Source organism: Planococcus citri, chromosome 5, assembly GCF_950023065.1.
Source record: "Planococcus citri chromosome 5, ihPlaCitr1.1, whole genome shotgun sequence".
NCBI classification, from domain to species: domain Eukaryota; kingdom Metazoa; phylum Arthropoda; class Insecta; order Hemiptera; family Pseudococcidae; genus Planococcus; species Planococcus citri.
The window spans coordinates 67936557-67961368 of record NC_088681.1 but is presented as its reverse complement, the minus strand read 5'-3'; the positions used below and the strand labels follow the sequence as shown (position 1 = coordinate 67961368).

The 24812-nt window shown below is 35.0% G+C and overlaps 1 protein-coding gene across 1 annotated transcript; it reads left to right on the top strand.

The window, feature by feature from the left end:
- The first annotated feature begins 302 nt into the window (after positions 1–302).
- On the top strand, positions 303–1139 carry LOC135848434 (uncharacterized). Its single transcript, XM_065368334.1, has one exon. The coding sequence runs from the start codon at positions 303–305 to the stop codon at positions 1137–1139; it is 837 nt and encodes a 278-aa protein (XP_065224406.1).
- The last annotated feature ends 23673 nt before the right edge of the window (positions 1140–24812 follow it).

Below are 24812 nucleotides of genomic sequence, written 5' to 3'. Positions count from 1 at the left end.
TTAAATTTCTGGGTTTGAGGTATTTCATACGTTTATAAACCTTTTTACTTATAAGAAACGTTTTAAGAATGCGGGCAACCTTCGAAGTTGAATTCGGATAGATTTTCAACTTTATTAATTGTTTTTATGTACGTTTAATCGTATTTGTGGCGGTTCGATTATTTAGATATTACTGGCTGGTAAACATATCATGTGATAAGTGACACGATTGTATTTACGTTTATCAGTTTATGATGTTACTTCAAATAATAAACATTGCAACTCTCTTGTATTTCCTACAAATTGGTGACCCCGACGTAAACATGGCCAATCCTGACGGTGACAATTTTCAAGATGCAGTTGGTCCAGTTGTAGCTCGCATTAATGTTAAATGCCCACCATTTTGGCGCGCCGATCCTACATTATGGTTTGTTCAAGTGGAGGCACAGTTTGCGAATGCTGGGATTTCTGCGGATTTAACCAAGTACAATACAATTATTGCTGCTCTTGAACATGACGTTATGTCCGAAATTACTGATATTGTCTTATCACCACCAAATCAAAACAAATACGATAATTTAAAAAACAAAATGATTAAACGGTTTTCAGACTCTGGTGATAAAAAAGTTAGCATTTTACTAAATGAAATTATTTTAGGCGATCAGAAACCTTCCAGTCTTTTCAGAAAAATGAAACAGTTAGCTGATGGTCAAGCTACAGATAATTTCCTGAAAGGTTTATGGCTGAAAAAATTACCAGAAAATGTACACACAGTTTTGGTGTCAAGAAACGATGGTATTGATGATTTACTCGAGGCAGCTGACAAAATGGTGGAGATTCCCAGAAATTACATAAATGCTGTTTCTTCATCGTCCTCTACTTCAACTCTGGAGCAAAAGGTTGAATTACTGACACAGCAGGTTGGAATACTTTTAAAAAGAGATCAAGATCGTTCTAGATCTCATTCGCGTTCACGTAATTCATCTAATTCGCGAGAAAATCGTAATCGTAATCGTAGTCGTAATTATTATTCAAAAAATGTTCGTAATCGTGAACCTACACCAGCTAAAAATAAGGATTTTTGTTGGTATCATGATAAATTTGGAAAGAAAGCTAAAAAATGCATACCTCCTTGTAAATATGAGTCATCGGAAAACTAGTTAGACAAAGCATTAATGCGGCCTCTTGCTTTGTCAATTCAACCAAATTTAAAAAAACTCGCCGCCTCTTTATTTATGATCCTATTTCTCATTTTAGATTTCTTATTGATCCTGGAGCAGATGTTTCTGTACTACCAGCCTCCATTTTCAAAGATAAAAAGTTAGCTCCTCTTGCACTTTATGGTGCAAATGATTCTCAAATCAAAACTTATGGTCAAAAAATATTACGTGTTAATTTAAATTTACAGCGCAATTTTCAATGGTCGTTTACCATAGCTGATATCTCCTGCCCAATTATTGGAGCTGATTTTATTTATCATTTTGGTTTATTAGTTGATTTAAAAGGAAATCAACTAATTGATTTAACTTCGAAATGTTCTTCTAAAGGAAAGATGTTTCAAACTGAAAATTTTAAAGTTTCAGTGATATCTGAGAAGTCATGTTATTCTGATCTTTTAAAAAAGTACTCCGCTATAACCAAGGAACGATTTTTAGATATTTCAAAAGTGAAACATTCTACCACACATTTTATTGAAACCGAAGGCCCCCCTGTATTCTGTTCTCCACGTCGTTTGAATCCTGAAAAAATGAAAATTGCCAAAGAAACTTTTGATTTTCTACAAAAGTTAGGTATTTGTCGACCCTCAAAAGGAAGTTGGGCAAGTCCATTACATATGGCTAGAAAAAAACCAAACTCTTGGCGCCCTTGTGGAGACTACAGAAATCTTAACAAAATAACAAAACCAGATCGTTACCCTCTTCCTCATATACAAGATTGCTCTAACCTACTATTCAATAAGACTATTTTTTCTACTATTGATCTTGTTCGAGCCTATCAACAGATCCCTGTAAACAAGGAAGATATTGAAAAAACTGCTATAACTACTCCTTTTGGACTTTTTGAATTTCCATTCATGCCTTTTGGTTTAAGGAATGCAGCTCAAACCTTTCAACGCTTTATGCATGAACTTACTAGGGGCCTGGATTTTCTTTTTGTATACATCGATGATATTATTGTGGCTTCTTCATCTGAAAGCGAACATCTCAAACATTTGGAAATTTTATTCAAACGGCTCGAGGAATATGGTGTTACTATCAATGTTGCAAAATGTTGTTTTGGTGTACCATTGGTGAAATTTTTAGGTCATGAAATTTCTGCCGAAGGTATTCGTCCTTTGAAAGAAAAAGTTGAAGTTATTTCAAATTTTCCAATTCCTACCCGAGTTGATCAATTGAGAAATTTTCTAGGAATGATAAACTATTATCATCGCTTTATTCCTTCTATGGCTGAAATCCAGATTCCATTGCAAAAACATGTTGCTGGAAGTAGGAAAAATGACAAATCACCCATTGTTTGGAATAAAGATTCAGACATTGCTTTTCAAAAATTGAAATCAGCTTTAATTTCCGAAGTGTTACTGGGACATTGCTCTCCCAATGCTCCTTTATCTATCATGGTAGACGCTTCTGACATTGGAATAGGTGGTGTTCTGCACCAACACATTGATGGTAAAATTCTACCGTTAGCATTTTTCTCCAGAAAATTATCATCCTCTCAACTAAATTACAGTGTTTATGATAAAGAATTGTTAGCAATATATGAGACTATTAGACATTTTCGTTACATGCTAGAGGGTAGAGAATTTCAAATTTTTACAGATCATAAACCATTAACTTTCGCATTTCAGCAGAAATTGGAAAAAGCGTCACCTCGTCAACTGAGACAACTTGATTTTATATCTCAATTCTCTACCGATATTCGCCATGTATCAGGAGAAAAGAATGTCGTAGCAGATACATTGTCTAGAATTGAAACTATTTCTCTGTCCAATAAGTTTGATTTGGATATTATTGCAAAAGAACAAAAGACTGATATTGAACTGTCTTCTTTTTTAAAATCTAAAAATAAAACTTCTTTAAAATTAGCTGCTATTCCAATTTCAGATTCTGTTTCTGTTTATGTCGATTATTCAACAGGAATTGATAGACCATTCATTCCCAAATCACTTCGTTATGAAATATTCTTAGCTTTTCATGGTATAAGTCATCCTGGTAGTCGTGCAACAAAAGCTTTAATATCCAAACGATATGTATGGCCTTCAATGAGTAAAGATTTAACGAAATGGACTAAGGAATGTCTATCCTGTCAAAAATCTAAAATTTTTAAACATAATCACAGCCCTTTTGGGGAATTCCCTATTACTTCAGAACGATTTGATCATATTCATATTGACCTGATAAAAGTAACTCCATGTAAAGGAAACTCGTTCGATTATTTAGATATTACTGGCTGGTAAACATATCATGTGATAAGTGACACGATTGTATTTACGTTTATCAGTTTATGATGTTACTTCAAATAATAAACATTGCAACTCTCTTGTATTTCCTACATATTTCATCGTTGGACGCGTTTAGGAAGATTGAGAAGTTATTAAAAGGATTTTTGCGGGAATTCGTAACATGAGCGTTAAGAATTTTCACATTCATTATGACCTAAATATTTTATGCGAAATTTGGCTTCTTTAATAGAGTGAACGAATCGTTCGATATTCGACAAGACATTTTCCGAATGAGTCGAGAGAAGTTTTCGAGATGGAGAATGAAATTTTTTTTATACAAAGCGAAAGTTTTTCAACAATAACACTCTCGTCGAGCTTGTAAGTTGACCTTTTTGAACTCACAATCTACGTTTTGAACTTTTCCAAAATTTCAGAATCTACAGTTGATTATTATGTTTTTGACGAATTTGTGAAAGTTCCACGTTAAAAACTCTAAAATGAGATTGAATTTAAAAAAAAATACACAGTAATTTAATTAATGTTTTTATTTTTCCAACTTTGCAAATCTCTGTCTCTATGTAGGTGGCCAACATTGTGGGAGGGACTGAATGAAGGAACGTTTTTCTTGAAAAAAGGATTATCTGGAAGTGTTCTGCTCAGAGATGAAAAATTTTCAAATAATTTGTACCTATACCTACAAATATCAATTTTTCATCTTTTTCGATATTTTTCAACTTTGAGGCTTCATAGAAGGGGACCAACATCATTTGGAGGACCAAGGGAGGGGTTTTCTTGAAAATGTGGTTATCTAAAAGTACTCTACCCAGAAATGAAACATTTTCAAAAAATTTTCACGGATATTAATTTTTAATTTTGATTTTTTTTCGACTTCGAGGGGCTTTCAAATAAGGAGTCAACATTATTTGGGAAATCAAGAGAAGGTTTTTCTTGAAAATACGCTTAGTTAGAAATATTTTACCCACAAATGAAAAATCTTTAAAAAATTTCGACTGATATCAATTTTTCATATATTTTTTTTTTCTGTTTGGAGGGAGGGGCTCCACACAAGAAAGCCAATGTAGTAACTTGGGGATCAACGAAGATTTTTCCTTCAAAAGGGGGTTTGTGGAACAATTCTACCTAATGTGGAAATTAGATGTTTTCTAAAACTTCTCCCTGATTTTGATTTATTCTGATTTTTTTCGATTGGGGGGGGGGATCCTTATTAGGTAGTCAATATGGCTTGAAGGGCCAGGAAAAAAAGTTTTTCCTTGGGAAGGGGATTATTTAGGGAAATTCTGACGCAGTAACAAAAAATTTCGATAGGCTAAATGTTTTTTTGATTTTTTTTCAATGGGAGTGGGGGGAGGCTACTAGCACATTTCTCCACAGATACTCAGATAGAGGAAAAATACAAAAAACTCACGCATTATGCGTGAGAAGACCGACCTTTCTATTGATTCTTTCAAGTGAGTGAATCCATCGCGAACGAATTGATTCGTATACGTGAATCGTTCGCGAACGAATTGATTCGTATACGTGAATCGTTCGCGAATGAATTGATTCATATAAGTGATTCATTCGTGAACGAATCAATTAATTTGCTCAATTTATGGTGAATCGTTCACGAACGAATTGAATAATTTTTGGTGAATCGTTCACGAACGAATTGATTAATAGTTGGTGAATCATTCGCAAACGAATTCATTCGTATACGTGAATCGTTCGCGAATGAATTGATTCGTCCGAGTGAATCATTCGTGAACGAATTGATTAATAGTTGGAGAATCGTTCGCGAACGAATTGATTCGTATATGTGAATCGTTCGCGAATGAATTGATTCGTCCAAATGAATCATTCGCGAACGAATTGATTCGTCCAAATGTACCATTAGTGAACAAATTGATTCGTTCAAGTGAATCATTTGCGAACGAATTCATTCGTTCAAGGAATCGTTTGCGAATGAATTGATTTGTCCAAGTGAATCGTTCGTGAACGAATTGATTTATATGTGATTCGTTTGTGAACGAATCGATTAATTTACTCACTTTTTGGTGAATCGTTCACGAACGAATTAAATGATTTTTTGTGAATTATTCGCAAACGAATTGATTCGTTCAAGTGAATCGTTCGTGAATGAATTGATTCACATGAGTGATTCGTTCGTGAACGAATCGATTTATTTACTCAATTTATCCTGAATCGTTCACAAACGAATTTAATGGTTTTTGGCGAATCATTCGCGAACGAATTGATTAATAGTTGGAGAATCGTTCGCGAACGAATTGTTTCGTTTGAGTGAATCGTTCGCGAATGAATTGATTCATTTAGGTGATTCGTTCGTGAACGAATCGATTAATTTACTCAATTTATGGTGAATCGTTCACAAACGAATTGAATAATTTTTGGTGAATCATTCGCGAACGAATTGATTAATAGTTGGTGAATCGTTCGCGAACGAATTGATTTGTTCAAGTGATTCGTTCGTGAACGAATCGATTAATTTACTCAATTTATGCTGAATCGTTCACGAACGAATCGAATGGTTTTTGCTGAATCATTCGCGAACGAATTGATTAATAGTTGGTGAATCGTTCGCGAACGAATTGATTCGTATATGTGAATCGTTTGTGAATGAATTGATTCGTCCATGTGAATCGTTCGCGAACGCATTGATTCGTTCAATAGAATCGTTTGCGAACGAATTGATTCGTTCAAGTGAATCGTTCGTGAACGAATTGATTAATTTACTCACTTTATGGTGAATCGTTCATGAACGAATTGAATGGTTTTTGAATTGATTTGTCCAAGTGAATCGTTCGTGAATGATTCGATTAATTTGATTAATTTTTGGTGAATTGTTCACGAACGAATTGAATGATTTTTGGGCCTGTAGGGGCATGCATATAGATAATTGATAAAATTGCATTCTTACATTAGTATGAATATTAATAAGATATTCATCCATATCCATCCATTAATCGACAATTCATTTTGTTGTTCTGTTTCACGTAAAATGAGTAATTGTAGTACCTATAGATTTCTTAATAATGGTTGGATAAACATTAGAGTAAGTCGATTCTTCTTCTTCTTGATTATTTTATAGAATAATTTATTATTAGATACTACGTACTTATTCATAAATTAAAATCGAATCGTCAGAGTGTACTCCAAATTGTGCTATCTCTGTAATTACCCCCTTTCCTTCCCTTTTTCCAATAGATAAATTTTATTAACTAAAATGCTACCTTAAATTTGTATTTGATGAGAATTATTACGAGTGAAGGATCCCTGCACTTTTTCATTGAGTAATGAACCCAAATACCTTTGAATAAATTCAGATGAACAAGTTGCCTATTTGAATATTGAAGGGACAAACACGATTTAAAATAACACACACCCCTCTCGTGAAAAATTTCTCATAGCAATCTCTCGTATTATTATTTGATATGAAATTCGAGATAAGCGAGCTCAAGTAGGATAAAATTTATCCCCAGGGGGTAATTCCTTTTCATCGAAAAGTCATACCAAACTATGAAATGAATTATACCTATCCGAGAGAACAATCATTTAGTCGAAATACGACGAATATTGGAGGAAAAAAAAGAAAAACAAATCCAACATAATCTCTAATCGAGGTGGAAAATTAAACGTTGATATCGGATTTGAATTTTCGCGTTCGTATAAGCGGACAAAAGAGCACCTTTTTTTTCGAAAAATTTTTTTTCATCGTTGTTCGTTATGCGATGGCAAAACAACACAACAACAAAACACATTCGATGATAGCATTCATTATCGATTACTCTCGCGTTACAGAGATAACGAAGCTTTCGAAGCTCTTTTTTTTTTATACCTGTTGAAAAAAAAATAATAATAAAAATCCGCTCATCGTAACAAAGGGATAAAAATGCCTCTAATTTATCACCGACATTGCAAAGTTTTAACCTTGACATAGGGACTTACAAAAATGCTTATCGATTTACCGTAAAGCTTCCAGTTTTAAAATGTTTAAAGAGGCATCGTTTCGTTAAAAATCAAATCGAGCGTTAACTTAAACATCGATTACGCAGACGATCGTTGACTTTACGGCCGGGCCCGGAAAGGATTACAAAAACGAGTTTTTTTCCTTTATCTATACGTGTCTCCCTCTCTCTCTTGCTTTCCGAATCGTTTTCTGCGTACTCGTATACGTTCTTCTTCTCACACAGCAGCAGCACCCAGCGTTGAAACGAACGCCTATAGCTACATTTTGACGGAGACATCATATTCTTGCAATTTGTCACGTCGCAAATCACCCAAAAGCGAAATAAAAACCTAGCCGAGAAATTTATTACATCCCTTCTTCTAAAGTGTCAAGTAAATTGTTGCGTTGAATTGCGCAAATGAAGCGTTTACCTGTAAAATGCGATCCGCGTACAAAAGCCACCAAACCGAAATAAAAATCGCATGGCGAGAATTTCATTCTGTGGCGTTTTGTTTGCTCTCTCAGTTTCTCTACGGTATGTTTGCTTCCTCGTATATATTGTAGTTTACGCGAAACACTGACGAACGCTGGTCAATTGACCTATCAGCACGTTCGACGAGTTGTTTATAAATTGAAGTTTCAAGGGGATCAACCTTGACATGATACATGATAAGCATAGACTTTTCGTGATCGTGAAAACACAACAGATATTTGGTCGTATTATCAAACATCCGGCCGCGATTTGCAAGTTGTAATGTGGGCTTTTGTGAAGACTCCATCATCTTAATTGACATATTATACGATTCGTTAAATGAGATGATGTGTTTTGTTTACGATTTTTCATGACAATAATAATATGAAGGTATTGAAGGTGGATCACAAAAAAAAAAAATGTCGGAGGATTTTAGTTGAAAGTCAGTCGAAAAACATTTTCCCATCTTAGGTGCCCCCGGAGGAGAGATATGGTTTCTCAAAGAGGGGACATTTTCGAAAAAATCGTGGTTTCATGGCTCTAATACCCAACCTATTTTGGGAATGAATGTCTCTGTTCCAAAAAGTGGTTTTTAAGATTCGGCATTCACCTAGGTCATTGCCATCAAAATCCAATTCTACTGTTAGCGCTTTATCAAGTAATTAGAAATTTACAAATCGCTTATTTTTGAACAAATTCGTGTTTTGAGAATTTTTGTCCTCAAAATATTTCGCGTTAATCAAGCCAAAATATCAAAATATGAAATTTCGGAAACTGAGGATATATACCTATGTGAGAATTTGGTGATGCCAATTTGCAGAAAAAAATGATAAATGACTGGTCATTTTCGCTACATTACTAGAAGTTTTTGACGAATTACTACTTACAAGGAAAGTTTCTCACCTGACAGAAAAATTTTTGAACTTGACAATAATCTAAAATCGATGAAGCATGCAAAAATACACCGACAGCCAAAATTTCAGGCACTTGAATTATTGAAAATTAAAGGAACCTCCTGCAACATTTTCAAAATTCCAGTTTTCTAAAAAAAAAATCTATAAAATTCACCAAAATTCAAAATGGTCGGAAACCATTCGCAATCACCTTGGAATGTTACAAATAAGGTGTAAACTGAATTTCATTTTTTTTTTTTTTTGGTAAATGGTGGAGAATAGGACGGATTGTCTCAAACTTTTTTTTTTGAAAATTGGAGGGAGGATTCGATAAAAAGTTATAAGGGAACTTCAAAAGACTACCTATAGGAAAAATTTTGGGATCCCATGGCTCGAACCACCATTTTTCTAGTGGTGTTTCAAATCATAATATTTACATTAGAAACAATAATAATAATAGAAAAACAGTTTTCTTGAATTTTTTTCTAGGATAAATGATCGATTATTTTGGACCTACCTATTTAAAAATTATGTAAAATGACCTAAAAATGAGAAAAAAATTAAAAAAACGTCAGTCTGATCTAATCTATAATTGTAAACATTTCCTGAAACTTCCGACTAAGAAACGTGACCAAATCAATAAAGAAATTCAAATCTTTTGTACCTACTATAAAACTATTGTTATTGACCAAGAATGATTTGACCACTTTTGTTTCCAAATCTCCCTCTCACGCAAAAAAGGTGTTCGACTTACCTCGGCCAATAAGTTACTCGTATGAGAATCTGGTGCAGGAAGTTGAGACAATTTCAATCCCAACCTCTTCCTCATCAACCATTCCCTTAACATATCGCATCGTCATGCACCTGAATAATTATATTTTTTTGAATGTTCAGATTAGCCACATTTTTCATTTTAGATTTCTTTCATCTTTTGTTGACAATTTCTGCACAAAATTATTATTTTTTTTTCAACTCCAAAATCAAAAAAGTACAATTTTAATTTTTTTATTGAAGGGAGAGGAGTGTGAAATATCCTTTATCTGGGTATTTTGTCTGCAAAAAAATCATGCAAAGTCATGCCAAAGTCATGGACTTGAATTTTCAAAATTTCAGCTGCTCAAATTTTTTTTCTTTTGATTTTGGAATTTTTAAAAATTTAAATCTGACCATTTGTGACGATTCGTGCTTTAAAAAAAAGGTACTTACGCCCATTTATTCAGTAAAAATGGTGGAAATTAGTGTTGCTATGTTAAAACTTCACCAGACGACTTGGAAATCAATTTGGGCGTGTAGAAATCCAGTTGTGGCTCATTGATTGAGCAACAGTCACCAATCAAACAATTCTGAAAAATTACCAGTATGTGAAAACTGAAAATACACTGGAAAGTGTGATTTTTTTTAGCCCCTTTCCAGATTTTAGCATCCCTTTAAAAGTTTATAAAGTGGATTTTGTAGTCGTTGTTGGGGTCAGAAGAATTTGAAAAATTCAAGGTCGTTACTTGCCTTCAAGTATTTTCGTATAACTCAAAATCAGGAATTTTTTTTTGAAAATATCTAATTTCCACATTAATTGTTCTACATAACCTTCTTTTCAAAGAAACCCCTTTATTGTACTCCCAAATCATGTTGGCTCTCTTTTATGGAAAAATGAAAAATTTCTCTTTTGTGGAAAAATGAACAAATAAATATGAAAAAATTATATCTGTAGACATTTTTTGAAAATTTTTCATTCATGGGATCGGTCTCCCAAATCACATTAATTCCCTATAAAGCCCCTCAAATTTGAAAAAAAAAATCAACAAAAAAATGAGAAATTCATATCTGTACACATTTTTTGAAAATGTTTCATATTTTCTTAGCAGAGTATTTTTAGATAATCACTTCTTCAAGAAAAACACCCTCTGATCCTTCAAATGGTGTTGGTCCCCTTTTATGAAACCCCCAAAATTGAAAAATATCGAAAAAGATGAAAAATAATTGATGTCAGTAGGTACAAGTTATTTGAAAATTTTTAATCATTCAGAGCAGAACACTTCTAGATAATTTCTTTTTCCAAGAAAAATCTTCCCTCAGTCCCCCAACAATGTTGGCTACCTAAATTATTATTTTTCTAAATGGAGGTGAACTCTCTTCTGCGAGGAAAGTCAAGTCATGGAAATCATGAATTTGTATTTTGCTTCAAACCTAAAAATTAAATCTCATTGATAGGGATTCTACACAATTTTTTCCAAGTTTTCAAAAAGTCTTACATTACAAAATGTCAGAACGTCAATAGGCCTTCTGTGAAAAACTTTTGACGGATTTAAGATCTAAACGTCCACTTCAATGTTACTCAATGTCAAAATGTCTGAAATTGGCCATTTTTCTACAAGATTTCTAAAGGCTTCCGTAGTGCTTTTCTGATAAAGATAGATCAAATCCAAGGATTAAAGTTTGGGGAAAAAATGTAAAAATATTCATTTTTTTTTTTTGTTTTTTGAAGACGGGGACAAGTTCCACTTTTTAATCATGTAGGTCAGAAATTCGTTTAACAGTATTTCTAATGAAAATGGGCCAAGTCTAAGGATTAAAACGTAAAAAAAAGTAAAAATTTCACTTTTTCGGATTTCTTATATATTTTGAGTTGGGGAGGCGGGAGGAGGGCTTACTAGCACTATATATTTTTACTAACATGATTGGAGAAATTTTTCTCATGAAACCCAACATCATTAGAGCGTCATAAAATATTTTTTTCACATGTAGGTATATAAATAAGAGCTCTCCCCTCTAATTCACTGGTTAGTCTTGGGTGGAGATAGGGGGCTAAAATTTGTACGTATATAAGTCGATTTTACTCGAGTAGGGACTTTACTGAGGTGTTAGAACTAGATGGTTCACAATTTTAAAGATTTTGTCTGATACTTCGCCTTTTTCACATTTCGTAAAATTGGTGGGTGGGGGGGGGCGTGTCACTGGCACCACTTATTTTTCACCGAGGGAGCTGAAAATTTCATGGCGTAATTTTCTCACCTGAGGTAACAACTTTAGAGGGTGGGAGCGCAAAAATACGTGAAGAAAATTCCACCATACCCAGGCTTTTTTTTTGTATTTCTTTTCTGAGGGGGACGCTAAATTGAAGTTGCAAGCCCCTAATTTTCATACCACCCCCCTCCCCCGACCACTGTACATAATTTGAACATTTGAGTCGAAGTTTCAAACTTTAAATTTTTACAAAATTTCATCAAATGGAGACGGAAAGCTGGTTAACACTTTCTGAAGACGACTTCAGGTGCGTTCAAGTAATTTTGGAGCCTCCAGCGACTTTTTGAAAATTACTGGAGCATCTGGTAGATTTTTTTGAAACTCGAAATTTCCACAAAATTTCATCAAAATGGAGTTGGAAAGCTGAAAATTATTCTGCAAACTAATTTCAATACGCTACGAAGTCAACTGCTGGTGGATTTCAAGTCGTTTTGGAGCCTCCAGTGACCTTTTGAAAGATCGTATGGCGTTTTTCGGAAAATTAAAGTTTCCAAAAAGCAGCTGAAAGCTTCAAAACCATTTGAAACCACCATGAAATTTTGTAAAAATTTAAAGTTTAAAAAATCTGCTGGAGCCTCCAGTAATTTTCAAAAAGTCGCTGGAGGCTCCGAAATGACTTGAACCCACCTGAAGTTGTCTTCAGAGAGTGTTAAAATTGGAGTGTAGAGTAAATTTCAGCTTTCCATCTCCATTTGATGAAATTTTGTAAAAAGTTAAAATTTAAAAAATCTGCTGGAGACTCAAGAATTTTCAAAAAATCACTGGAGGCTCCAAAGCGACTTGAAATTTACCTGCAACACTTTGTAGCGCATTGAAATTAGTTTGCAGAATAAATTTCAGCTTTCCAACTCCATTTGAGTTTCAAAAATTTTCTGGAGGCTCCAAAACTGCTCAAAACGGTTTGAAATAGTTTCCAATCGATTTGGCATATCGAAAATAGGGTATATCCGAAATTTCAGCTTTTTGATCAATTAGGTAAAATTTTGATTTTTTCCCTCATTTTTGGCCTGAATTTGATTTTCAGAAATTCACCAAAAATCAAAAAATGCACTATAGCACTTGAAATTTTGACAGGTGGTAAATTTTTGCATGATCTTTCGATCTAACTTTGTAAGTTTTAAAAAATTTCGTGCAAGGCCTATGTTGGAACGCAAAATCTGCGATTTCGGCTGATCTGTCAATCAAAATGGCCGATATTTTTTGAGTAGGATCACTTTTTTTTTTGAGTACAAGGGCTAGAAATGTTCCTTAGTGCTCCCCCTTTAAGAGAAAAGTTGTCCCAGAGGATCCACCGGGGGGGGGGGTGTAATAATTCTTGAGCGGGCTCCTCTCTTCGTGCAAGATGAGTACTGAGGTACAAACTTGAATGCTAAATTTTAGATTTACGAATTTTCATCGTAATTATGATCTCGTTTTCGCACTTTACTATTCTGATAATTCAACATTTTTTTTTAATAAAGTTACCAAAATTTATTCATGTTTTCATTTTTTTCTAATTCGTTCATTTTTTTAGGTTTTAAGGAAATTTTTCGATAATTTCGAACTTTTCTTTGGGGGGGGGGGAACGGCGTCCCTCTGCGTCCCCCCACAAAAAAAGCCCTGATCATACCTATATAAAAAGGTACCCAGACCTACACCCTGTACAAGATGTATAATTTTCAGATTGTTTTTCAAGTTTATTAAAACATTGAGTTTTATACTCATCCCAAATAACAAAAGATACCTACGTTTTATTTTTGATTTTTTTTTGCGGGGCTTTAATAAAAGCAAAAGCTTCTTATTATCCGTCGAACGTGTAATAGGTACCTAATCGTAATCTAGAAATTGAATGTAGGTACCTAGCTTGGTTTTCACACACATTCGAATTTTTCAATTATTCGTGACAAAATTTACAGTCTCATAGATGTCCGAAGAAACAACCTCAAAATCGTGTTATCTCGAATCAGTAATTTCCGTTTGGAAAAACATTCGCGGCAGGTCGCTGCGATGAAACATGATACATTACACCGTACATGTCCCCTGGACCGCGGCCATACTGCGGCAATTACTCGATTGGTAGTATAAATTTTGTCATTTTGCGAACTTTCGCTTTCGCTGCGTCTTTATAGTTCATTTTCACTTTTTCACCACACAGAACATCGACCGAGCTGCTCGTTTTGTTCGCCGTTTATTTCACATACGCTTCGGTTAAATTTCCCGTTCGAGTGAGTTCGAGTATAAGGTATCTTTATTAAATAATTCGACATCTCCAACGTCTTTTCGTTTTCGAAAAGTAAAAACAACTTAGGTTAGCGAGACACGAAACGAAAATCGCGAATTGTATAAAATCGCCGATGATGGTTTTCATTTAAAATCCAACCTCGTAAGCGACATTTGCCGACGACGTTGATATTAAAATTTTCAAAGCATTTTTATCTCGTCGATGGGAATCGCGAACGAGGTGTTTTAATTTAAAAGGTCATTTTTCAAACTTACTAGTCCACATACTACCTCTATCTACAACCTTGATGGTGATTAATCATTGGTAGAGCTACATAGATATAGACATCAGAGCTAACTTACGTTTATCATAATTATCTACAGCCATCAAGGTGAAAAACCACCTCGTCTTCGTTCCTGATAATATATTTGTACGACGCAACACCTTTTCTATATTAACAACCAAAATTACCTTAATGTCGTCTTAACCTTTTTACAACGATAAGCTGCAAAACGTGATTTATGTGTTAACAAATCCAAAGGCTCGAAAGCCGAAAAAAAATCTAGGTAACCATTGTCGATAGGTGAACTTTTATAAAATGTTTTCTTTCAGAACAATTCGCCACCAAAGTTATTTTCTTAACGATAGAAAAGATCAAATAAAATTCGCCATCTAGCGGATTACTCGGTATAAAAGTTTAGCCAGGTAAAGGCAAGATAAATGCTATACCAACACAACCAAGTCCGCGAAATTAAATAAATGTGGAAATAAAATTACACCGTGTCGAAACTTATCTCCACTATTCTCTCAAAGGTCTAATAAAAATACCGAGTCGTACCGACAAAATGGAAAATTCGTCCGAAAAAAAGCAAACGAACGAGGAACAACTCGAGACAGTGGAATAGGTTACATTTGCTGGGGAATTCCATTTTTAATAATTTGTAAATGCTCTTTCGCGTTCGATTCAAACAACCTTTGAAACACGGAGAAAAAATAAAACTAAATATTTCGTGAAATTTAATGCTCTCATGATCAACTTATATTTTTACTGAAATGCGAGCACAAAAAATATAAAAAAAAAAAACAGGAAAATTGTAGTCCAAAAAAAAAATCGACATCGATACAAAAATAATTCTATAAATAAAAATATATTTTTGAAAATGTTTGATGATTTGAAAAAAATGTATGCTTCGTTCAAATTATGCGGAAGCTGTCTTATTCGAATGTTTGTACTGATTGGTAATCGAACAGTATTTTTCCAAAGTCAGCTTAGCCCAAATTTTCCTTGAAGAAGAATTTTATTGCAAATTATTTCTCGATTTGTGACATCATAAATAATTATTCATTGCAGTTCTAACCAGGGAATTTTTCGAGGCGCCCATCGACTATTTAAACGGGGCCACGATCTTTGTAAAGCCTGAAACCCTCACAATCAAAATTAGACTTTTAGTCCGGCATATGACAATAGGAGTAATTGCACCCCCCCCCCACCGATCCTCCGGGACAACTTTTTTCTTAAAGGGGACATCCTAAGGAACATTTTAAAGCAAACTTGCCCAAAAAAAAGTTGGCCTTACTTACAAAATGGCGGCCATTTTGATTGACAGGTCAGCCGAAATCACAAATTTTGCGTTTTAACATATGTGACCGTCCGCGATAAAACCGACCATCCGTCGCAAAAAATCGAAAACGTTTTTTCGCCTATTTTTGGGCCTCAAATGGTTTAGGGAACAAAAATTCGCGAAAAAAAATTTTTGATTTTTTTGCGACGGATGGTCGGTTTTATCGCGGACGGTCACATATAATAGGACTTGCACGAACTTTTTCAAAATTTACAAAGGTAAATCGAAAGATCATGCAAAAATTTACCACCTGTCAAAAATTCAAGTGCTAAAGTGCGTTTTTCGATTTTTGGTGAATTTTTGAAAATCGAATTTAGGCCAAAAATGAGGAAAAAAATCAAAATTTTACCAAATTGACCAAGAAAGCTGAAATTTGGGATATACCCTATTTTCGACATGCCAAATCGATTGGAAACAGTTTCAACTCGTTTTGAGCAGTTCTGGAGCCTCCAGCAGATTTTTGAAACTCGAAATTCCCACAAAATTCCATCAAATTGGAGTTGAAAAGCTAAAATTCATTCTGAAAATTAATTTCAATACGCTACGAAGTACTTCAGTTGGATTTCAAGTCGTTTTGGAGCCTCCAGCGACTTTTTGAAAATTCCTAATGCCTCCAGCAGATTTTTAAAACTTTAAATTTTCACAAAATTTCATCAGTAATGAAAATGGAAAGTTGAAATTTACTCTATACTCCAATTTCAACACCCTCTGAAGACGACTTCAGGTGGGTTCAAGTAATTTTAGGGCCACCAGCGACTTTTTTTGAAAATAACTGGAGCCTCCAGCAGATTTTTGAAACTTTAAATTTTCACAAAATTTCATCAAATGGAGATGTAAAGCTGAAATTTATTCTAAACTTCAATTTTAACACCCTCTGAAGACGACTTCAGGTGGGTTCAAGTCATTTTAGAGCCTCCAGTGACTTTTTTGAAAATTACTGGAGCCTCCAGTAGATTTTCGCAACTTGAAATTTCCCCAACATTAATTTATCAAATGAAGTTGGCAAGCTGGAATTTACTTCGCAGACTACATGGTGGTTTCAAATGGTTTTGATGCTTCCAGCTACTTTTAGGAAATTTCAATTTTCCAAAAAACCGTCATACAACCTTTCAAAAAGTTGCTGGAGGCTCCAAAACGACTTGAAATTCACCAGCAGTCAACTTCGTAGCGTATTGAAATTAGTTTTCAAAATTAATTTCAACTCTCCATCTTGGTTTGATGAAATTTTGGGGAAATTTCTTGTTTCAAAAATGTACTGGAGGCTCCAGTAATTTTCAAAAAAGTCGTTGGAGGCTCTAAAATGACTTGAAATCCACCAGAAGTCGTTTTCAGAGGATGTTAAAATTGGAGTGTAGAGTAAATTTCAGCTTTCCATCTCCATTTGATGAAATTTTGTGAAAATTTAAAGTTTCAAAAATCTGCTGGAGGCATCAGGAATTTTCAAAAAGTCGCTGGAGGCTTCAAAACGACTTGAAATTTACTTGCAGTACTTCGTAGCGTATTGAAATTAGTTTTTAGAATAAATTTTAGCTTTACAACTCCAATTTGATGGAATTCTGTGGGAATTTCGAGTTTCAAAAATCTGCTGGAGGCTCCAGAACTGCTCAAAACGTTTTGAAACAGTTTCCAATCGATTTGGCATGTCGAAAATAGGGTATATTCCAAATTTCAGCTTTCTTGGTCAATTTGGTAAAATTTTGATTTTTCCCTCATTTTTGGCCTAAATTCGATTTTCAAAAATTCGCCAAAAATCGAAAAACGCACTTTAGCACTTGAAATTTTGAGAGGTGGTAACTTTTTGCATGATCTTTCGATTTACCTTTGTAAAGTTTGAAAAAGTTCGTGCAAGTCCTATGTTAAAACGCAAAATTTGCGATTTCGGCTGACCTGTCTATCAAAATGGCCGCCATTTTGTATGTAAGGCCAACTTTTTTTTTGGCAAGTTTGCTTTAAAATGTTCCTTAGGATGTCCCCTTTAAGAAAAAAGTTGTCCCGTAGGATCGGCGGGGGGGGGATGCAATTACTCCTATTGTCATATGCCGGACTATTTGTACGACATTTTCTACAGACGAAAACCAACATAAAATATATTTGAACCCCCCCTCCCATTAAAAATATAAAATTGGACCTTTTTTGATTTTGAAATTTCAAAAAAAAATAATTTGGTGTGGAAATTTTCAACGAAATTACATATATTTCTTCAAAAGAGATAAAAGAAATCTAAAATGAAAAATGTGGGTGATCTGAACCTTAAAAAAATATATCCAGATGCGTGACCAAGCGATATGTTCAGGGTGGGGAGGGTGAGATGGGATTACACATTTTCTCAACTTCTTGGGCCAGATTTTCCCAACTTCTTACATCAGATTATCTCAAATAATTGAACAAGGTGGTTCGAACAATTTTTTTTTGGGGAGAGGGAGGGAGATTCTTAAACAAAAATTATCAAATAATTATTTGCCAAAAACAATGGTTTTATGGTATAAAAGATTTGCATTTTTTTTATAGATTTGGTCACGTTTCTCAGCTAGAAGTTTCAGAAAATTTTTGCGATAGAATTTAGATCAGCCTGTCGTTTTTGATTTTTTTTTTTGCATTTTCAGGCCATTTTGCATAACTCAGGGTGTCCACTCATTTCTGGAAATGATTTTCCCTGACTTTCTCAGGTTTTCCATACCAATTTCTCCAATTTTTCAGATTCTTGAAAAATTAATTACGCATGCGATCAGGTGGAGGGGGGTTGAAACGTGAATCTAAACACAATGTGAGATTTCAAGTTTCATGAATAAAATTGCTCCAATCGTTCATCAGCGGACCAACATCATTTGGAGGATCAGAGGGTGTTTTTCTTGCAGGAGTGATTATTGTAAGAATACTCTGCTAAGAAATAGTTAAAACATTTTCAAAAAATTTGTACAGATATGAATTTCTCATTTTTTGTTGATTTTTTTGGTTACTTTGAGGGGTTTTATAGGGAACCAACAAGATTTCAGAAACCGGTTCCACAAAATGACAATTTTTCAAAAATTTCTGCAGACATAAATTTTTCATATTTTTTCATTTTTTGCAAATTGGTGGGGGGGGGGGTTCTTCATGAAAGAGAGCCAACATGATTTGGGGGTACAATGAAGGTTTTTTTCTTAAATATAGAACAATTATTCTAATGTGAAAAATGAGATATTTTCAAAACATTTTCCCCGATTTTGATTTATTCGAAAATATTATTGAAGGCAAGTAATAACCTTTCAACTTCTTCTGACGCCTACAAAGACTTCAAAATTCACTTTTAATAAACTTTTGAATGGGAGCTCAAAATTTAGAGAAGGACTAAAGAAATTCAAATTTTTCAGCGTACGTATTTTCAGGTTTCACCTACCTACTTACTGGTAATTTTCAGAATTTTTTGATTGGTGACCGCTGCTCAGTGGTCATAAAACCGTTTGAAAACACGATTTTCCGCCCAAAGTAGGTAAATTTTGTCAAATAATATGTATTTTGTTTCGGAATATAATCATAAAAGACGTCGAACTACACCATCAATCTGAATTAGGATCACGGGCCTGCGCTTTCTGGAAGGCCCGGCAAAAAAAGGGACCTGTTATGAAAAAAAACCTGTTTTTTTACATTCTCAAACCACAAATTTTCGAAAGATTTTACCCTCTCGTTTCACTCGAGCTCGTTTTCTTTTCTTTTTCATCTTCACCTCATTCACTCAACATGGATAAAATAGGTCCAGACATTAAACTGCGACGATATTTATCAAATATGATGAGGAAGGAGGGAGGAGGGGAATCCAGATTACATAATTTCTCACCATTAACCTTGAAAAAATTACATTATATGAAAAATCCCAATTCTTATTCGACATTTTGAGCTGGCTATAATGTTTTTTTAAGTCTTCGCTCGCGTCCGCGTCAACGTTTCACGCTGCTTCATTCCCTCTTAACTTTAAATCAAATGGAAAATTTTACGCTTGTTTTTAATTCGTTTTTCGATTCAAAATGTGGCGCCTATGTTCGCTGTTATAAGAGAAAAGCTCGCAGAGGCACGCACACACAAACACGTGCGCGTAAAAAACCAGATACCTACACGTTTAATGAAACAAATGTGCAAAAAGGTGTAAACGAAGATAACTTGGAAATGCGATTTTTCTCGACAATACTACGCGATTTTCTGGAAGAAAAAAAAAACTATTTTTATCTCGTTTTTAAATTCACGAGTTAGGTACACGGTACCGTAGTAGTACGAGTATTTTTCCTCTCGAAAACCGTAAACGAAGAAATTCTCGAAACTCGCGGGTAATTGGTTAAAAAGCTGAGAAAAAATCGCGTGTTTCTTATTCAATTTTGTATAAACATTTGTTACTTTTTCGAAATCGTTCGACGTGTGTTTAAATGATACGTACTGAACGTGAAAGATGTGCGGTATACGATATCAGAAATAGTTATCTGAGAAAAAATGAATGAGTTAGCGAGAACGTTTATTTCGAAGGGGAAACTTTCTAGAAAAATTTTAAATTCTCCAGTAAAGGAGGCTGAGCCGAAAGTCCTCAAAGTTGCTCAATTTTCGACACTTTTGGCCTTGGGTGATGTAGCATGAGCACTGAGCAGTGCCTCGCCCCCTCCCTGAAAAAGATCTCGGTTGGAGTTTTTGAGCCTCCTTAATCGACTGATGTTCTGGATGAAAATGAGAAAATTTCGATTTCTCATAAATTTTATAGCTTTTTTCGACCACAGAGATTTAGAATCTTAAATCGATATTTTTTAGGAAAGGAGGTTGACCGAGGTACTGCACAAGTTACAAGGCTCATACTTAACTGATAAAAAAAACAGTTTTGGCTCGGTCTCATGTGTGGCTAAGGGACCCAACATTTATCTGAAAAGTTTGTTTCCCACTTAAAGTAAACTTCCTTGGCAATTTTCTTCAAAATCCATTTTTTCTGCTAAATAGAAAATTAATTCAGAAATTGAGGCGGGATGGAAACCCGACAAAAAAGTCTCAGGTAAGCTGTTGAACATTTTCTACATTTTTAGGTGCTCGAAAACGAATGAAAAAAACTTCAAAAAGTTAACTACCATAGTTGTTTGGATTTTTGAGCCAATCAAACTGGGGGAATATTTTGGAAATTCCTTTTGTACTGTATTCGAGCCAAAAAGCTTCAAAAAATTTCAAATTCCTAGTTTGAAACTAAGAAAACCGTCTAGTATTTTTCTTCAAAATGTGAAACTAAACTCATTCTGTTTTTTTTTAATTTCATCTTCAAATTTTTTTGAAACTGTGGGTCAGGGTTAAAAATTTAAAGAACTAATTTTATGATGGGTTTTTCATTTGTTTCCGAACACATACTACGATAAAGTATAGAAAATATCTAACAGATCATTTAAGTCTTTTTTTGTTGGCTTTTGACCCCCCCCCCTCCTAATTTCCGTCGATAATTTTCTATTCAACTGAAAAGAACGTTAATATATTGTATTTTGAATAAGTATGAACAAATTCGTATGTTCATTAGGATGTGAATGAAAATAAAACATATCCTGGATCGGAAGTTGGCGAAAAAGTTTATTTCGAAGCAGAGACTTTCTAAAAAATTGTTAAACTCTTCAATACAGGAGGCTGAGCCAGGATTCTTCAGAGTTGGTCAGTTTTTAAAGGAAAAAAAACGGGTTCTTTTGACACTTTTGGGTGATGTAGCGCAATGTTTTTTTTTGTGATCCACAATTGTGATTCTTTGGCCTTTGTTGCGAGAGAAAATCACCAAGTTGGTTTGAAATTAAGCTCTGATCGATTTAGTGATAGAAAAAAATGTTGAAAAATCAAATATACCTATATTTAATACGAGCAGATATGACATACGTATCTGTGGTACAGAATAAATCTTAAATTACCTACGTGTACATATAAATAATTACCTGATAATGAATCGTTGATTATAGATACCTACGTAGTTCGTACTATATTATCCTTATAATATTCCTACGCATTTATAAGCAACGTTACTTTTTTTTGTTAAACACTTTTATCAATAGATCTTTACGATCCTCAAAAAATTGAACGTTGGTTCCGGGAGCTATAGGGTCTGCTTTGTATTCCACTACATCATTATACTGTTTTCCTTTACCTGCATATCGGGTTGCAAATTGTGAGTAATGGGTACCACCGCTAAAATCCAAAGGGTTTGGGTCGACTTCTTCCATAAATGTACAACGAATTAGTCGTAATGTAGTGTGTCGTGCGCTTTTACGTGTCGAGTCAAGATCCACAGCTATCGTCCTATTGTAACAAGTTGAAAAGCACAGTTTACTCGTATCCCATTTTCTCCGGAAATTATTCGCTTTGCCTATTTGGTCGCATATATCCGTAAAATAATTCGGCATAGCGCAGATGTCTGCCTGTGAATTGAATCAGTGTTATCGTTCATGGGTATAAAATGTAAAAAAAAAAGGGAGGAATCATGCTTGTAAAATATGATTTTGGCCTTCGGGTATCAGAGTTCAAGCTTTATAATTAAAGGTCGATCATCAGCCCTCAAATAGTGAGGTACGTAGTTAGTTGTTTCAAACTTATATTCCATTGCTGGAGGATAACTATTTCAATCGGATTATTTTTCGATTTTGTTACTTTTATTATTTGGGAGGGGGAGGGGGCGTGGCATGCGCATCTACATCAAAAATTTGTCTAAAAAAATAGTAATAATAATAAAAGAAGACAGTGTTGGGATTGTGTCCAAAATTTATTAGGGAACCTGTCCGGCACTCAGTTTCTAAGTTTGTTCATTTTTTTCCACCACATCATTGGGACTCATAGAGCAGTTCTCAAAAAACATTAGCTACCTGCGCCATAATTCCAAAATCAGAGAGGATACTACTCGTGAGATTGGAGGTCAAGCCAAACCCAATTGTGATAATTCAAGTGTATGCGCCAACAGCGGAAAGCAGTACAGCGGAAATTAACAACTTCTACAACAACCTAGAAGAAGTGATGAGCTGCATGAAAAACAATAATGATGTGTTTTTGATGGGAGACTTCAACGCCAAAGTTGGGAAGGATCATGGCAGCCAAGTTGCAGGGAGATATGCACTTGGAGAGCAGAACGAACGAGGTGAAATGCTGGTAGAGACCTGGTTCAAACAGAATGAAAGAAGATTATACACGCGGGTCAGTCCTGGAGATCGAGTCAGAAACCAGATAGACTACATACTCGTAAGAGAAACATTCCGGAACACAGTGAAGTACTTGTCACACATATCCTTGTGCTGACTGCAACACTGACCACAAACTATTGGCTGCAAAATGCCGGATAGTCTTGAAGAGCCAGAAGAAGAGCAAAGAACAATACCAACAAACTTGACATTGCAAAAATCAAATCAAAAGAAGTGCAAAAGAAATTCCTAGAAGAACTGGAAAAGCAAAAGGAAGACAAGTTGGATGAAGAACAAGGTATCGAGGAAAAGTGGCAAGCATGGAAGCAAAAGGTTAAAACAGCAGCAGAAAAGTCTATTCCGTTCAAAGGAAGAAGAAAACACAAACCATGGATGACTCAAGAGATACTGGATCTGATGGAAGAATGAAGAAAAGCAAACAGACCCAGTAGCGAATACATGGTGCTAAATAATGGGATCATGTGAAGGTGCAGAATGGCCAAAAACAAGTGGTATGAGGAGAAGTGCCAAGAAGAGCTGGAGAAAAGGCACAACTCTAGAGAAATGTATACTAAAGTGAAGCAGATGATGACAAGAAAAGGAGAAGTGGAATAGCATGTATGCGAGGAAAAGATGGAAAGTACTGTGTTAACAAACAAGAAACTGAAGAGGTCTGGATCAGCTACATAAGTACAAGAATTGTAGGGAGATGATACACGTCCGGCTCAAATGGAAGTTTCATCCACAGAAGAGGCACCACAAATTGAAATGTGGGAGCTGAGGAATGCGATGAAGCGAGCCAGAAACCACAAATCAGTGGGGGAAGATCTCATACCAGTAGACTTGATTAAATGTCTAACACCAGAGTATGAAAAGGAGCTGCTGAAGATAATAAACAAAATATATGATGAAGGTACGCTGCCTAAGGACTTCAAAGCAGTAAATTTTGTACCAATACCAAAAAAGAACAACTCGCAAAAATGCTCTAAATATGCTACTACTTTCCATCATAAATGCCAGAATTGAAAAGAAGATGGATAAAAATTTAAGTGAAACGCAATATAGCTTTGTAGTGAAAAAAGGGACGAGAGATGCAATTGCCCTACTGAAAGTGACCATTCAAAGAGCACTGAATGCAAATAGGGAAATCATTGCTTGCTTCGTCGATTATGAAAAAGCATTTGATCGTGTCAACCATGAGAAGATGTTGGAGATCCTGAAAAAATGCAATATTGATGACAAAGACCTGCGAATAATCAAGAACCTGTACTGGGAGCAAAGCGCTAACATCGAGATTGGATCTGAGTACTTGGAGAACGGATGTGCAATAAAGAGAGGTGTGAGGCAAGGATGCCCCCTCTCACCCAGGTTGTTCAATGTGTACGCAGAGCAAATAATGAGGGAAGCGGGAATCAAAAGAATGGGATTCAAGGTCAACGGCAAGAGAATAAATGAAATAAGCTACGCAGATGATAAAGTGATCCTAGCTGGGACAGAGGCGCAGATGTAGAAGATGATTGACAAAATTAACAGCGCAGGATTGAAATATGGTATGAAAATAAATGCAGGCAAGACCAAGGTAATGAAATTTACAAAATGAGAGGATAAAGAGGTCAAAATCAACATTGGAACACAAGAAATTGAAAATGTAAACCAATTCAGATACCCTGGAGCGCTGATAAACAACAATGGTAGAGATCATAAAGAAATTAAATCACGGATTGGGATGGCAAAACCCGCTTTCAACAACCTTACAAATGTGCTGGGAAATCGAACGATGAGTATAGGTCTGAGGAAGAGAATTATGCGATGCTACGTATGGACCATTCTGAAGTATTCCTGCGAAACATGGACCATGAGTGCGGAATGTGAGAAGAAAGTATCCGCTTTCGAGATGTGGTGCTATCGAAGGCTACTACGGATCTCATGGAAGGACTTCATTACCAACAAGGAAGTATTAGCAAGAATAGGAGAGGAGCGGAAAGTCGTAGTAGAAGATATCAAAAACAGAAAGCTAAAGTATTTAGCTCATAAAATACGAGAAAACGGTATTTTCATGCTAGCGGTACAGGGGAAAATC

What these genes read in the sequence shown, in the direction of transcription:
- LOC135848434 (XM_065368334.1), top strand. Translation starts at nt 303, where the DNA reads ATGGCCAATCCTGACGGTGACAATTTTCAAGATGCAGTTGGTCCAGTT.